Below are 16,825 nucleotides of genomic sequence, written 5' to 3'. Positions count from 1 at the left end.
TCCCAGCATGCCCGGACAGCCAAAGGCTGTCTGGGCATGCTGGGAGTTGTAGTTTTGCAACATCTGGACACACCCTGGTTGGGAAACACTGGGTTATCACATAATATACATGATAAACTAGGTTGAAGAAACCATTTTCTATTACACAATCACCTATTACATTATGTAAATGTTTAAGCCTGAGGTGTTCCACTATTCCAAACATAACAGCATCTGCTTAGTGAACCTCAGAGCTATAAACTATCCAGATCATTTACCTTTCTATGCGAGTAACAAATAGGTGAATTGCACGTTTTACACCAGCCCTCCGAGGTTGGTCCTTAGGAAATACTCTCCCTTTTCCAGCTGTTTTTCTTTGTCTTCCAGCTTAGTAAGGCTCTGATTCTTCCTGAATTCTCTGCGCACGTACGAGGCGTAGTAGTCACGATCAGTAAACTCAAGTTTGCGCCCTCGGCGCAGGAGGGCGCGGTACAGAGTCAGCACTCCCTCGCGGGACCAGCCTGCCATGGCAGGAGTGGAGTGAGAAGAGATGGTCCAGCCAGTCTACAGGCAAGGAGAAAAAAAAAAAAAAAGTGATAAAAAAGTAAAACTGTACATGTGAATACACCCTTAGGGCAGGGCCGACACAGGGCGCATCAGCAGCGTATTTCACACTGCAGATGCACCGACAGCAGTCACAGAGGGACAGCAGAGCGAGCTCCCGGCTGTGGCCCAGTAGCTCTGTGTGTCCACTAATAGAGCCAGGAGCTCCCTCTGCAGTCCCTCTGTGACTGTCATCAGTACATGTGCCATGTGTGACCCTGCCCTTAAAGGGTCTTTTCCAGAAAGGACACTCATCACTGATCATCTAATTCAGTGTTTTTCAAACAGTGTGCTTTCAGCTGTTGCAAAACTACAACTGCCAGCATGCCCTGACAGATGTTGGCTGTCCAGGGATGCTGGGAGTTGTAGTTTTGGATTAGTTTTAACAAGCAGCGATTGTGTGAACTGTTTCTCATGTCATATATGCAGGGAATAAACAGAATGATGGCCAGGAATATGGTTACTGCCAAGTTTGGTGTCAATTCCATTTACTTCTAAGATGGGAAAAACATTTTTAAAACAATAATTTTATAGCAGGTTTCCAACAAACCCATAAATACATTTATACTGATTTAATATTTTTAGGCAATAATAATTATTATTATTATTATAATATATTTTAGTTAAAGGGGTACTCCGTTGGAAAAAAAAAATAATTTTTTAATCAACTGATACCAGAAAGTTAAAACAGATTTGTAAATTACTTCTATTAACAAATCTTTACCCTTCCAGTACTTTTTAGAAGCTGTATGCTACAGAGGAAATTCTTTCCTTTTTGAATTTCTTTTTTGTCTTGTCCACAGTGCTCTCTGCTGACACTTCTGTCCTTGTCAGGAACTGCCCAGAGCAGGAGAAAATCCCTAAAGCAAACCTCTCCTGCTCCGGACAGTTCCTGATATGGGCATCAGGTGTCAGCAGAGAGCAGTTTGGAGAAGACAAAAAAAAAAATGTAAAAAGAAGAAATTTTCCTCTGTAGCATACAGCTGCTCAAAAGTAATGGAAGGGTAAAGATTTTTTAATAGAAGTAATTTACAAATCTGTTTAACTTTCGGGCACCAGTTGATTAAAAAAATAATAATTTCCCCTGGAGTACCCCTTTAATTTGTTTTAATAAATGTTACCTTTATTTATTACATTACTTGACTAATAAGGGTTTTAGTTTTACCAAGCAGCACTTGGCAATCTGTGCTTGAAAAGGAGAACTCCGGAATGTAACAACTTATCCCCTATCCTTAGTGTTCGATTGCGGGGAGTACAACCACTGGGGCCCCCCGCAATCTCCCGAATGGCGACCTGGTTCTCAGCATGAATGGGGTGTGTTGACCACCACACGAAGCTGCGGCCGACATGCCCCCTCCATGCAGCTCTATGGGAGAGCCGGAGATTGCAGAAAGCAGCGCTCCGGCTCTCCCATAGAGCTGCATGGAGGGGGGAGTGTCAGCCGCAGCTTTGTGTGGTGGTCAACACACCCCATTCATGCTGAGAACCAGGTCGCCATTCGGGAGATTGCGGGGGGCCCCAGTGGTTGTACTCCCCGCAATCTAACACTTATCCTCTATCCTTAGGATAGGAGATAAGTTGTTACATCCCGGAGTTCTCCTTTAATAGCTTATTGGAACAGGAAGGGGGGAGGATTTCCCTAGGTGTAAAATGTAGCACTTATCTGCTGAATGTACAGAAGTAGCCCACGCATGTATTTGTATGTGAAGTTTTTGCAACGTTGCAAGTGTGATCACTGGAATCTGAAGTGTTGGAAATCACATTTTTGTCCTTTAGGAAATACTCTAATTGCCTAACAAGCTACAAATGAGTCCACACCTTCCAGTAAAAAACCTTTAGGCGTAAGGAAATGTATCATTTAGCATCAAGATTCTGTGAGTTGTTCCTCTTAATCCCCGCCACCCCATGAAGTGATATACACTGGTACACTATGGCGCTCCGATACACAACGTATCAAACACGTGCGGGGAGAGTCGGGGAGTTGTTCTGGGGATCGCAGAGAGTTTCAGAGGTTGGACCTTCTGCAATCAAACATTGAATGGACAGTACTAGAAAAACAGAACCAAGCCCTGTCCTCCGGTTGTGTAAGGTATTACTAATTGGCTTCTTTCACTTCAATGGAATTGAGCAGCAATACCACACACAACCTGCAGACAGTGTTTTTCTAATACTGGATAATCCCTTTAACCCCAATCCAGTGGATGGGTTTTTAAGGGGCTGGAATACCTCTTCAATTCCTTTTACACCAGCTAGGTCTCTCCAATGAGAACCATTACCCCTCATGAGCAGCCTGACAGCTATAAAATAAACTTCCAGCTTTAAAATTTTCCTACTAGGTCCAAACTTTATCCCCTAAGGGCCCATTTACACTACAGAAATTCCGATGCAGCAGCCTCCCATTGTCTTTAAAGGGGTACTCCCGTGGAAAACTTTTTTTTTTTTGTAAATCACTTCTATTTAAAAAAACTTAATCCTTCCAGTACTTTTTAGGGGCTGTATACTAAAGAGAAATCCCAAAAAGGAATGCATTTCCTCTGATGTCATGATCACAGTGCTCTCTGCTGTTCATTTTAGGAACTGTCCAGAGCAGCATATGTTTGCTATGGGGATTTTCTCCTGGTCTGGACAGTTTCTGGCACCAGTTGATTTAAAAAAAATAAATAAATAAAGTTTTCCACGGGAGTGCCCCTTTAAAGAGCTCCAGCCCCTACCCTTCTTCTGCCCTGGACAGTTCCTAAAATGGACAGCAGAGAGCACTGTGGTCATGACATTAGAGGAAATGCATTTCCTTTTTTTTGGATTTCTCTTTAGTATACAGCCCCTAAAAAGATTAAGATTTAATAGAAGTGATTTACAAATCTGTTCAACTTTCTGGCACCAGTTGATTAAAAAAAAAAAAAAAAAAAAAAAAAGTTTTCCACGGGAGTACCCCTTTAATATGATTCTGCCACTCTGTGCACACTGTGGAATTTGCACAGCAGAATGTTCTCCGCAGAAACTCAAATTCAGGACTCTGACCAAGGAATGAACAGTTACAGGGGTGCGCCGCTGCTCAGCGTTTGGGACAAACTGTTCCGAAAGCTGGAGTCGGCACTGGCAGCTTGTGATGTCATAGCCCCACCCCCTCATGACGTCACCCCTGCCCCTTCAATGCAAGTCTATGGGAGGGGGCGTGACGGCTGTCACGCCCCCTCCGATAGACTTGCATTGAGGGGGTGGGGCGTGACAGCATGAGGGGCAGGGCTATGAGGTCACGAGCTCCCGGCGCCGGCTCCAGCGTTAGGAACAGTTTGTTCCAAACGCTGAGCAGCGGAGCACCCCTTTAAATCATTAGGTGGAATACTGTGCAAAACTGCATTGACGTCAATAGGGACCGGCATTCATAGCGACGATTAATTATGGCGACGCATGTTGCACACTCGAATTCTTCCTTGAGAAATTTGTTGAGTGTGCTCGGTCCAGACTTAGCTGAACATACCAATTGGGCTGTAACCACTTATTGCTATATCCGCATGTGCCGTTTACTTTTGGTCTAGGGATGAAAATACAGTCTTAGTTCAGACATGACAGCATTTTTATTTGCTTATTTACCCTCTGCAATGAAATGGGTGAACTCTGGTGTAAAAAAAAAAATGGAACAATATCGCAACTCAATGGATTTTTATTTTTTTTATTTTCCCACAACTTGTAAATAGTTCAGTAAATAATCCAGTGTAAGGAATCTGCAACAAAAATCTCCAACAAATCCACCATGTTGGTGACTCCTCTCTGTGATGTCTATGGGGGAGATTTATCAAAACCTGTGCAAAGGAAAAGAGGAATAGTTGCCCATAGCAAACAGAATTCTAACATTAATTTTCAGAGGCCTTTTTAAAAATGAAAGACGCAATCTGATTGGTTGCTTCCTCTACACAGGTTTTCTCCCTCTATATGTACAAGGCTTGTCCAGACGGAATAACTACTTGTAAGATATTTCCCATTATAGCAAGTTATATATCATTACTCTATAGCAGACATAACGGGAAAATCAGACTATAGTAATGGTTAAGTCAATAGGGAAAATCTATAATAACTAAATCTGCAAAAGAAATTGTAATGAATTTAAAAATCCAAGTCAAATGAGACAAAAAAAAATCTTCAATTTTTATAACATGTCATCTAGAGATGAGAGAACTTACAGTAAATTCGATTCGTCACGAACTTCTCGGCTCGGCAGTTGATGACTTATCCTGCATAAATTAGTTCAGCCTTCAGGTGCTCCGGTGGGCTGGAAAAGGTGGATACAGTCCTAGGAAAGAGTCTCCTAAGACTGTATCCACCTTTTCCAGCTCACCGGAGCACCGGAAAGCTGAACTAATTTATGCAGGATGAGTCATCAACTGCCGAGCCGAGAAGTTCGTGACGAATCGAATTTACTGTAAGTTCGCTCATCTCTAATGTCATCCATGTGACTAGTACAGTAACCCACCATGGATTTTCTGTGAGCATATCCACATGAAAATACACGTAGTAGGCAATGAACCTAATAGATGAAATGCTGCAAATTAGAGTAACAGCCCCATGGATAAAATTTTATGAACCTCCTTTATACTTTAAACCTCCCAAATTATTTTAATGACAACTTTCCACATCGCAGTCGGCATCTATCCGGCCGATCCTCCAATATCAGATGACAGGAACAATCTGCTCTCTGGTGGGCAGGCACACGTGTATTTGAGCAGTGATGCCTGCACTGTATGCATCGCCGCTCACTTTACATTCACTGGATTGGCCCAGCATTGCTACAGTGCTGTCCAGATCATTGCTGATGCATATAGGGGAAAGATTTATCAAAACTTGTGCCACGAAAAAGTGGAGCAGTTACCTCTAGCAACCAGATTGCTTCTCTTTTGTAAAAAAATAAAAAAAAAGGCTTCTGAAATATGAAAGAAGCAATCAGACTGGTTGCTATGGGCAACTGCTCCCCTTTTCCTCTACATGGGTTTTGATAAATCTCCCCGTATAGCAGCGGTCTTCAAACTGTGGCCCTCCAGATGTTGCAAAACTACAACTCCCAGCATGCTCGGACAGCCAACGGCTGTCAAGGCATACTGGGAATTGTAGTTTTGTAACATCTGGAGGGCCACAGTTTGAAGACCACTGCCTTATAGTATACAGCACAGATCAATACTGTACAGGGGCATGGAGTCCAGTGATGGGAGTCCCTGCTCCTGTGTGTACACCCTGTGACACTATGCCCAGAGTTCAGGGTAGCACATCACCATTTACAGCCAATATATTTTTATATGTACATGTGAGACTTCTTCCATGTGGGTTTTCCATGCCCCTAACCTTGGAGAAGTAGAAGGGATAAGTGTAGAATTAGAAGTATCCCGCCTATTGTTTATTTCATGGGGAGGCCAATATCCCTTCATATTCCTCCCTGTGTCAGTTAACAAGGTCCCCTCATCTCCCCGCCTGTGTGTTACAGTGATAAATGTCTCATCTTTATTTTTTTTAAACAAAACTATTTGTGTTCGTGTTTCCTGGAAAACCCCTTTAGGGTAGTGTCACACAGGCCATATTTGTTATGTGCCCACCAAAATCAGCTGCAGAAAATCTGCAGCAACATTCGGCACGTGACCACACCTGTCGGCTGCGTTCACACGGGTGGATTACCAGTGGAATTTCTGCAGAGGATTTTGCAACCATTGACTTCAATCGATCTGAAGAAAAACCTGCAAATCTGCCTCTACTGCGGATTTTCTGCAGCAAATACGGTGCGGAAGTTCCACAGGTAACCTGCCCACCCATCAACTCTCTCACGTGTCACAATCATTAGTGTTTCCCCATCTCCCCTTGTGAGTCACAACTATTATTGCCCCCTCATGTGTCACAATTATTAGCGCCCCACTTATCGCCCTTCATGTGTCACAATCATTAGTGCCCTCTCATCTTTGAGAAAAAAAAAAAATGTTTTACTTACCTCCACCTCTGTTCCCACGCTGATCCCCTGTTCTGCCTCTGGTCGGTGCTCCGGTGTTACATGAGCAGTGTACGGTGAGTGACCTGACGTCCGCTGCTCATGTAACCTGTAGCAATGACTGGAGGAAGAATGGGGGATCAGCGTCGGGGCAGAGGTATGCAAAACCTACAATGGTACGGCTTCTTCCTTCTGGAAAACAACTAAATTTAAATATGTAACTCATGAAGAACCACCTGTAATACTCCTATACACCAGTGGGGTCCCATCAATGAGAACCAGTATCCTTACTAGAGTGGGAAACATCCCTTTTACATACAAATGAGTAACTTCATAGGAAAACCCTTAAAGGGGTAGTCCAGTGGTGAAAAACGTATCCCCTATCCTAAGGATAGGGGGATAAGTTTGAGATCGCGGTGGGTCCGACCGCTGGGGCCCCCTGCGATCTCTCTGTACAGGGCCCAGGCTCTCCGGCCAGATATCGGGTGTCAACCCCCGCATGAAGCGGCGGCCGACAGGCCCCCTCAATACATCTCTATGGCAGAGCCGGAGATTGCCAAAGGCAGCACTCCGGCTCTGCCATAGAGTTGTATTGAGGGGGCGTGTGAGCCGCCGCTTCGTGCGGAGGTCGACACGCCCCCTTCCCGCGGGCTGTCGGGGCTCCGTACAGGAGATCGAGGGGGGCCCCAGCAGTCGGACCCCCCGCGATCTGCAACTTATCCCCTATCCTTAGGATAGGGGATAAGTTGTTCACCACTTGTTCACTACTGAACTACTTCTTTAAAGGGGTACTCCATTGGAAAAACTTTTTTTTTTTTTTAAGTCAACTGATGACAGAAAGTTAAAGATTTGTAAATTACTGTACTTCTATTAACAAAAAAACAATGTTAACCCTTCTAGTACATATAAGCTTTTGTATACTACAGAGGAATTTCCTTTCTTTCCAACCACACTGCTCTCTGCTGCCACCTCTGTCCATTTTAGGAACTATCCAGAGCAGGAGCAAATACCCATAGAAGGCCTCTCCTCTTCTGGACAGTTCCTAAAATGGACAGAGGTATCAGCAGAGAGAACTGTGGTCAGACAGAAAGGAAATTCAAAAAGAAAAGAACTTCCTGTGGAGAATGCAGAAGCTTATAAGTACTGGAAAGATTAAGATTTTTTTTTAATAGAAATAATTTACAAATATTTTCAAACTTTGTCATCAGAGGATAAAAAAAAAAAAATTATATATATATATATATATATATATATATATATATACATATACATACACACGTTTTCCATTGGAGTACCCCTTTAAGACTTGTTAGTGTACTTTCTGCTTTATGTCAGTGTTTGCCCAACCAGGGCACCTCCAGCTGTTGCAAAACTACAACTCCCAGCATGCCGGACAGCCAACGGCTGTCCGGGCATGCTTGGAGTTGTAGCTTTGCAACACCTGGAGGTGCCCTGGTTCAGCAAACATGGCTATATGTAAAGCAATATGGCTGGCATGATGGGAGTTGTAGTTGCCCACTTATGTAGTACCAGTGATAGATATATATATATACAGTGATCCCTCAACTTACAATGGCCTCAACATACAATAGTTTCAACATACAATGGTCTTTTCTGGACCATTGTAACTTGAAACCAGACTCAACATACAATGTTAATGGAATCTGCGAAACGTGTCAATGGCTGTAAGAACCGACCAATCGGATGGATATTTCACTGGTAAAACCCGTGTATTCCTAAAGTGCATGCAGTGACTGGTGTCTGGTAGCGCCCCCTACAGTACAGGGAGGTATTACATGTTCTGTACTCGTTACCTGTGCCAGGGTTACCTGCTCCTTTGGGCATCAGGTGAGGGCGGCTCTCTTTTTTTTTTTTAAGGACATTGCGCGTTCTTTACAGGACCCTGGAGAAGCTCCTGTCCTCTACACAGACCAGTTTTTCCCAAAGAGGGTGCCTCCAGCTGTGGCAAAACTACAACTCCCAGCATGCCCGGACAGCCTTCGGCTGTCCGGGCATGCTTGGAGTTGTAGTTTTGCCACAGCTGGAGGCACCCTGGCAAATATTGTAACTTGAGGGACCACTGTATATATTTATTTATTTATTTTCATTTTTTTGGGGTGTCCCCAGACCAGATACATTTAGAAGGCCGATAACAGAGAGCAATAACCTGTAACACATGGTACAGCACAGAGTCAGCCACCATGTTTATTCCACATCTCTTACACACCTAACCCTTCCTCCCTGTCACCAGGTGGCACCTATGTGGGTGAACTACCTGTGCCAGGCGGGGACATGACGTCACAGCCCGGGAAAACGAGCTATCCCCACTGTGACAGACGACATCATCAGAAGTAGACAGAGGTTACACAGAGTCCACTCTACACAGCTGTGTCCCGGCAGGATTCCCGCCCAACCTCACCCTCCACTGACCCTCCAGCCGCTCAATGCACATTACCTCTCAGGGTCGCCGGTAATACGTCAGAACTTCCGGTCACGGGAGGGTGGTTATACACTTCCGGTTAGCTGAACCATAGAGTACACGCTGCTCGTAGACAGCGCGGGCGGGTAAAGAGCGGCAGTGGCGCGGTGCATGATGGGATAGCTGTGACCTCCGAGCTTCCTGACTGTTATAACAGGTCAGAAAGGTTATTGTCATCTCCACATACGAGAAGACGCATCTGTACTGAAATAAAAGGAACAGTTTATGACATTATCTATAAGATAATTATGGTTCCCAAAGCAACCAATCACAGCGCAGCTTTCATTTCCGACAGTGCTTGTGAAAAGTCAAAACTTGCACTGTGATTGGTTGCTTTGGGCACCATATAAGGGCAGTTTTATTTTATTTTTTTTAAAGGGGTACTCTGGGGGAATTTTATTTTATTTTTTTTAATCAACTGGTGCCAGAAAGTTAAAGAGATTTGTAAATGACTTCTATTAAAAAAATCTTAATCCTTCCAGTACTTATTAGCTGCTGAATTCTACAGAGCAATTTTTTTTGGAACACAGAGCTCTCTGCGTACATCATGACCACAGTGCTCTCTGCTGACGTCTCTGTCCATTTTAAGAACTGTCCAGAGTATCAGAAAATCCCCATAGCAAACATATGCTGCTCTGGACAGTTCCTAAAATGGACAGAGATGTCAACAGAGAGCACTGTGCTCGTGATGTCAGCAGAGAGCTCTGAGTTCCAAAAAGAAAAGAATTTCCTCTGTAGTATTCAGTAGCTAATACGTACTGGAAGGATTAAGATTTTTTAATAGAAGTAATTTACAAATATGTTTAACTTTCTGGCACCAGTTGATTTAAAAAAAAAAAAAAAAAACTGTTTTCCACTGGAGTACCCCTTTAACTCAGGGTTTTTCCATTTTTGCACTTTTGTTTTTTCCTCCTTACCTTTTCAAAATCATAACCCTTTCAATTTTCCACCTAAAAATCCATATTATGGCTTATTTTTTTGCGTCGCCAATTCTACTTTGCAGTGACATTAGTCATTTTACCCAAAAATGCACGGCGAAACGGAAAAAAAATCATTGTGCGACAAAATCGAAAAAAAAAAAACGCCATTTTGTAACTTTTGGGGGCTTCCGTTTCTACGCAGTGCCTATTTCTGTAAAAATTACACCTTATCATTATTCTGTAGGTCCATACGGTTAAAATGATACCCTACTTATATAGGTTTGATTTTGTCATACTTCTGGAAAAAATCATATCTACATGCAGGAAAATGTATACGTTTAAAAATTTAATCTTCTGACCCCTATAACTTTTTTATTTTTCCACGTACGGGGCGGTATGAGGACTCATTTTTTGCGCCGTGATCTGAAGTTTTTATCGGTATGATTTTTGTTTCGATCGGACTTTTTGATCACTTTTTATTCATTTTTTTAATGGTATAAAAAGACCAAAATACACTTTTTTGGACTTTGGAATTTTTTTGCGCGTACGCCATTGACCGTGCGTTTAAATTTATGATATATTTTTATAGTTTGGACATTTACGCACGCGGCGATACCACATATGTTTATTTTTTTTTTTTTTACACTGTTTTATTTTTTTATGGGAAAAGGGGGGTGATTCAAACTTTTATTAGGGAAGGGGTTAAATGACCTTTATTAACACTTTTTTTTTAACTTTTTTTTTTTGCAGTGTTATAGGTCCCATAGGGACCTATAACACTGCACACACTGATCTCTCATCCTGATCACAGGCGTGTATTAACAAGCCTGTGATCAGCATTATCGGCGCTTGACTGCTCCTGCCTGGATCTCAGGCACGGAGCAGTCATTCGTCGATCGGACACCGAGGAGGCAGGTAAGAGCCCTCCCGGTGTCCGATCAGCTGTTCGGGACGCCGCGATTTCACCGTGGCGGTCCCGAACAGCCCGACTGAGCAGCCGGGTCACTTTCACTTTCACTTAAGAAGCGGCAGTCAGCTTTGACCGCCGCTTCTAAAGGGTTAATACCTCACGTAAATATACGTCCTGCGTCGTTAAGGGGTTAAGCTAACAAAAACTACCGGCTGCCCATAGCAACCAATCACAGCGCAGCTTTCATGGTCACAAGCAAAATATGAAGTGTAAGTTGAGTTGTGATAGGTTGCTATGGGCAACAGAGATAATTTTTGTTTTAGACAGCTTCATAAGGCTGGGCTGCGTTAAAGGGGTTATCCAGGAAAAAACTTTGTTTTATATATCAACTGGCTCCAGAAAGTTAAACAGATTTGTAAATTACTTCTATTAAAAAGTACTTATGAGCTGCTGAAGTGGAGTTGTTCTTTTCTGTCTAAGTGCTCTCTGATGACACCTGTCTCAGGAACTGTCCAGAGTAGAAGCAAATCCCCATAGGAAACCACTTCTCCTCTATGCAGTTCCCGAAACAGACAGAGGTGTCATCAGAGAGCACTGTTGTCAGACAGAAAAGAACAACTCAGCCTTAGCAGCTGATAAGTACCTGGAAGGATTAAGATTTTGTAATAGAAGTAATTTACAAATCTGTGTAACTTTCTGGAGCCAGTTGATATATAAAAATTTTTTTTCCTGGAATACCCCTTTAACCCCTTAAGGACGCAGGACGTAAATGTACGTCCTGGTGAGGTGGTACTTAACGCACCAGGACGTACATTTACGTCCTAAGCATAACCGCGGGCATCGGAGCGATGCCCGTGTCATGCGCGGCTGATCCCGGCTGCTGATCGCAGCCAGGGACCCGCCGGCAATGGCCGACGCCCGCGATCTCGCGGGCGTCCGCCATTAACCCCTCAGGTGCCGGGATCAATACAGATCCCGGCATCTGCGGCGGTTCGCGATTTAAATGAACGATCGGATCGCCTGCAGCGCTGCTGCGGGGATCCGATCATTCATAACGCCGCACGGAGGTCCCCTCACCTTCCTCCGTGCGGCTCCCGGCGTCTCCTGCTCTGGTCTGTGATCGAGCAGACCAGAGCAGAAGATGACCGAAAACACTGATCTGTTCTATGTCCTATACATAGAACAGATCAGTATTAGCAATCATGGTATTGCTATGAATAGTCCCCTATGGGGACTATTCAAGTGTAAAAAAAAATGTAAAAAAATGTAAAAGTAAAAGTAAAAAAAAAGTGAAAAATCCCCTCCCCCAATAAAAAAGTAAAACGTCAGTTTTTTCCTATTTTACCCCCAAAAAGCGTAAAAAACATTTTTTATAGACATATTTGGTATCGCCGCGTGCGTAAATGTCCGAACTATTAAAATAAAATGTTAATGATCCCGTACGGTGAACGGCGTGAACGAAAAAAAATAAAAAAAGTCCAAAATTCCTACTTTTTTAATACATTTTATAAAAAAAAAAATTATAAAAAGTGTATTAAAAGTTTTTTATATGCAAATGTGGTATCAAAAAAAAGTACAGATCATGGCGCAAAAAATGAGCCCCCATACCGCCGCTTATACGGAAAAATAAAAAAGTTAGAGGTCATCAAAATAAAGGGATTATAAACGTACTAATTTGGTTAAAAAGTTTGTGATTTTTTTTAAGCGCAACAATAATATAAAAGTATATAATAATGGGTATCATTTTAATCGTATTGACCCTAAGAATAAAGAACACATGTAATTTTTTCCATAAATTGTACGGCGTGAAAACAAAACCTTCCAAAATTAGCAAAATTGCGTTTTTCGTTTTAATTTCCCCACAAAAATAGTGTTTTTTGGTTGCGCCATACATTTTATGATATAATGAGTGATGTCATTACAAAGGACAACTGGTCGCGCAAAAAACAAGCCCTCATACTAGTCTGTGGATGAAAATATAAAAGAGTTATGATTTTTAGAAGGCGAGGAGGAAAAAATGAAAACGTAAAAATTAAATTGTCTGAGTCCTTAAGGCCAAAATGGGCTGAGTCCTTAAGGGGTTAAAGAAGTATTGTGGTGTAGGACAACTTATCCCCTAAATTGAGGGGGGGAATCTCCTGCACAGTGTCCATCTCTCCTCGTGCATGAAGTGATCTCCTCTCCGTGCAAAGAGACTGTTGACCCCCGCATAAAACGGTGGTTACCATGCCCTCCTCCATGTATCTTTATCCTATACTCAGTACGCCTTTAACCCCTTAAGGACCCGGGTTTTTTCCGTTTTTGCATTTTCATCTCCTTTCAATTTTGTACCTAAAAATCCATATTATGGCTTATTTTTTGCACCACCAATTCTACTTTGCAGTGACATTAGTCATTTTACCCAAAAATGTACAGCAAAATGGGAAAAAAATAATTGTGAGACAAAATAGAAAAAAAATACACCATTTTGTAACTTTTGGGGGCTTCCGTTTCTACGTAGTAAATTTTTTGGTAAAAATGACACCTTATCTTTATTCTGTAGGTTCATACGATTAAAATGATCGCCTACTTATATAGGTTTGATTTTGTCGCACTTCTGGAAAAAATCATAACTACATGCAGGAAAATGTATGCGTACAAAATTGTCATCTTCTGACCCCTATAACTTTTCTATTTTTCCGTGTATGGGGCGGTATGAGGGCTCATTTTTTGCGATGTGATCTGAAGTTTTTAGCGGTACAATTTTTGCATTGATAGGACTTATTGACTTTTTATTCATTTTTTAATGATATAAAAAGTGACCAAAAAAGCACTGTTTTGGACTTTGGAATTTTTTTCCGCGTACGTCATTGACCGTGCGGTTTAATTAATGATATAATTTTGTAATTCGGACGTTTCAGCACCCGTGATACCACATGTTTATTGTTATTTTTATTTACACTGGGTTGTTTTTGTAAATGGGAAAAGGGGGGGGGGGTGATTCAAACTTTTATTAGGGAAGGGGTTAAATGATCTTTATTCACTTATATTCACTTATTCAATATACTGCTGGGAGTTGTAGTTTTGCAACAGCTGGAGGGGCTTTGGTTGGGAAAAACTGATATAGGTTATGGTGCAATATTGGAGGATTGTTTGGATAAATAGCAGCCATTGTATATTTTTAATATAAAAATACGGGCAGGTGGCAACCCTACTCCCTGTCAGATGTATCTGTTGGCATCGCGCCAAAAACACGATGTTGATGTATAGATCAGTAATCAGCTCACCCCTGCAGCCCTTTTAGCGACATGGACCGGGATGGACCATAATCCCACAGCAAGCATCCAAACAGAGAAGGAAGGTCCAGCGCTTGCTCAGATGCAAAAAGTGTCTTTTATTTAACTAAACAGGACATGACAGATGCACAAATGTGACGCGTTTCGGTCGCGTGCTGCGTCATACTCACGAGACCAAAGCGCGTCACATTTGTGCATCTGCCATGTCCTGTTTAGTTAAATAAAAGACACTTTTTGCATCTGAGCAAGCGCTGGACCTTCCTTCTCTGTTTGGATAGTTGATGTATCCTGTAACATAGGGCAGCAGATGCCATTCATTCCATTGGCCCGAATTGAGTCACCTAGTGACCTAGTTTGGGACATATCTGCTACTTTAAGAGTGCGTTCACACGGAGTTAATGAAGAGTCATTCACGTTGAAAAATTTACAGACGGAAAAAAGAATTTTATTTCCGCTCAAAAATCGCGGGAATTTTTTTTTTTTAACCATTGACTTCAATTGATTTCTGATTTCTTTGGCTGTCCGGGCATGCTGGGAGTTGTAGTTTTGCAACAGCTGGAGGCACCCTCGTTGGGAAACACTGGTCTATGTAGAGGACAAGAGCTTCTTCAGGGTCCTGTACAGTACACGAAATGTCCTAAAAAAAGTAAAATGGAGCCGCCCCTACCTGGTGTCCAAAGGAGCAGGTAACCCTGATACAGGTAAAGAGTACAGAACATGTAATACCTCCTTGTACTGTAGGGGGTTCTACCAGACACCAGTCAGTGCATACACTTCAGTAATACAGGGGTTTAACCTGTGAATGCCCATTCTGATTGGTCAGTTCTTCCAGCTATTGATGTGTTTTGCAGATCTGGACTGTCCGTAGCATTGTATATTGAGTCTGGTTTCAAGTTACAATGGCCCAGAATAGACCATTGTATGTTGAAACTATTGTATGTTGAGGCCATTGTAAGTTGAGGGATCACTGTATGCTGTTTGGGATTTTTTTTTTATAATAAGTTGTCCAGAAAAACTCATAATACAGGTTGGCCGCCCTGTTCCCTGACACGTATTTATCTAAACCACCACGGTAGTGGAGTAAAGTTGCGCAAAAATCTGTTCTGTTTTTTAAAAAGTCACATATCCTACATATGACATGTCCATGTCGAAACTATGAGCAGGAAGCAGAAATGGCACGCGAGTTTCATACATTTGCATAATGCATGAAGTAACAAAAAAAGGAACAAAATAGGTTTCAACAGCAGACGCAACCACAATGAAGAACTTGTCAGGCGGGTTCCCATTGCATTTGTGTTTGCATTTAAAAACGTATAAAAACGCGTAAAAACAGACTCTACTGTATGCCATACAGCAGTAAATGCTTTCCATTGACTCACATTATTAAAAGAAAATGCATTCAAAGTGTTCTGTATACAGTGACCCTCCGACCTACGATGGCCCCGACATACGATCATTTCAACATGCGTTGGCCTCTCAGAGGTCATCGCATGTTGAAGGCAGCATCAACATACGATGCTTTTGTATGTCGGGGCCATCGCATAAACGGCTATCCGGCAGCGCAGACTTCTTCAGCTGCCACCGGATAGCCATTTACGGTGCCCCGTGTGGTCCGCTGCTGATCACTTACCTGTCCTCGGGGCTCCGGCGCGTCCTCTTCGGGATCCCCTGCATCTTCGGCGCTCTCCATCGTCGTGATCACGTCGCTGCGCACGCTGTCCCGTCATCCAATAGGAGCGGCGTGCGTAGCGACATGATGGCGGCGACGGAGAGCGAGGATGCCGGGGAAGCAGAGGCCTTGCCGGAGCGTCGGGGACACCTCGGGGACGCGGCGACAGCGATGGAAGGCGACATCCAGGACAGCGGTGACGAGCGGTGACTGGTCCGGAGCGGCGGGGACAGGTGAGTATAACCTCCAATACCAGTAGTCTTCAACCTGCGGACCTCCAGATGTTGCAAAACTACAACACCCAGCCGGGCATGCTGGGTGTTGTAGTTTTGCAACATCTGGAGGTCCGCAAGGTTGTAGACCACTGACCTATACTTTATATTGCACGGATCCCTCAACATGCGATGGTTTCAACAAACGATGGTCCATTTGGAACGGATTACCATCATATGTTGAGGGACCACTGTACAATAGTGTGGTCTACTTCGCTTTTGTATATTACAAAATTAAATGTAATGAAACAGAAAAATGGAAGTCGTAGCCCCTGTTTCCTCATTGCGCCTGGACTTTTTTACACTTTGCAGGAAAGCTTTGTTGCCCTCTTCAGGCCGCAGCCGGTAATACTAGTAATTTCTTGCAGAAGGTTTGAGTCTCCTGGCTGTCTGGACACTTGCTTTTGTAGTGAAGAAAACCTATTTATTAATAAGGCACAATGTTATCACTTATCAGTCCTTTGTTTCCCTTGGCAGATACACAACACTTTACTTCACCTTATCTCTTCTTCCTATAGTAATAAACATGCACAATGGAGTCATGGGGGAGGTAGAAGACATAGATATCAATGTTTCTGATAACAGCTAAACTATATTGTCTCCATACACATTAGGGAAAAGTTGGCTAAACCCCATAGGGCAGACCGATTGTCTAATGTGTACGGAGGCCTCCTGTTGCTCCCACACCAGAGGGTCAAGGACAAAAGGATGAATGTTAATTTCACTATCCAGTTCTTTTGTTCTCAAAGAGATAAG

At 42.9% G+C, this 16,825-nt stretch overlaps 1 protein-coding gene and 1 long non-coding RNA gene across 4 annotated transcripts in view; one reads left to right on the top strand and one right to left on the bottom strand.

The window, feature by feature from the left end:
- Nucleotides 1–294: 294 nt before the first annotated feature.
- LOC130275678 (mitochondrial ribosome and complex I assembly factor AltMIEF1) lies at nt 295–9,058 on the bottom strand. Of its 2 annotated transcripts, none has more exons than XM_056523907.1 (2): nt 9,000–9,058; nt 295–543 (listed from the first exon to the last, which is right to left on the bottom strand). In XM_056523907.1, the coding sequence occupies exon 2, from the start codon at nt 505–507 to the stop codon at nt 295–297; it is 213 nt and encodes a 70-aa protein (XP_056379882.1). In that variant the 5' UTR covers nt 508–543; nt 9,000–9,058. The 2 variants fall into 2 exon arrangements, with proteins under 2 accessions (XP_056379882.1, XP_056379883.1); XM_056523908.1 differs by lacking the exon at nt 9,000–9,058 and adding an exon at nt 8,820–8,840.
- Nucleotides 9,059–9,070: 12 nt separating this feature from the next.
- LOC130275679 (uncharacterized) overlaps nt 9,071–16,825 on the top strand; it is a 96,325-nt gene continuing 88,570 nt past the window's right edge. The window contains exon 1 of one of the 2 annotated variants that reach the window (XR_008844866.1): nt 9,071–9,180. This is a non-coding gene — a long non-coding RNA (uncharacterized LOC130275679). The remainder of the gene's footprint in view (nt 9,181–16,825) is intronic. The other variant, XR_008844867.1, reaches the window with a different exon arrangement.

This window comes from Hyla sarda, chromosome 6 (genome assembly GCF_029499605.1).
Source record: "Hyla sarda isolate aHylSar1 chromosome 6, aHylSar1.hap1, whole genome shotgun sequence".
Lineage (NCBI taxonomy): Eukaryota > Metazoa > Chordata > Amphibia > Anura > Hylidae > Hyla > Hyla sarda.
The sequence above is the reverse complement of the archived record's forward strand: the minus strand, read 5'-3'. Positions and strand labels throughout refer to the sequence as shown.

Coding starts and splice junctions, on each gene's coding strand:
- LOC130275678 (XM_056523907.1), bottom strand. CDS start 507: ATGGCAGGCTGGTCCCGCGAGGGAGTGCTGACTCTGTACCGCGCCCTC.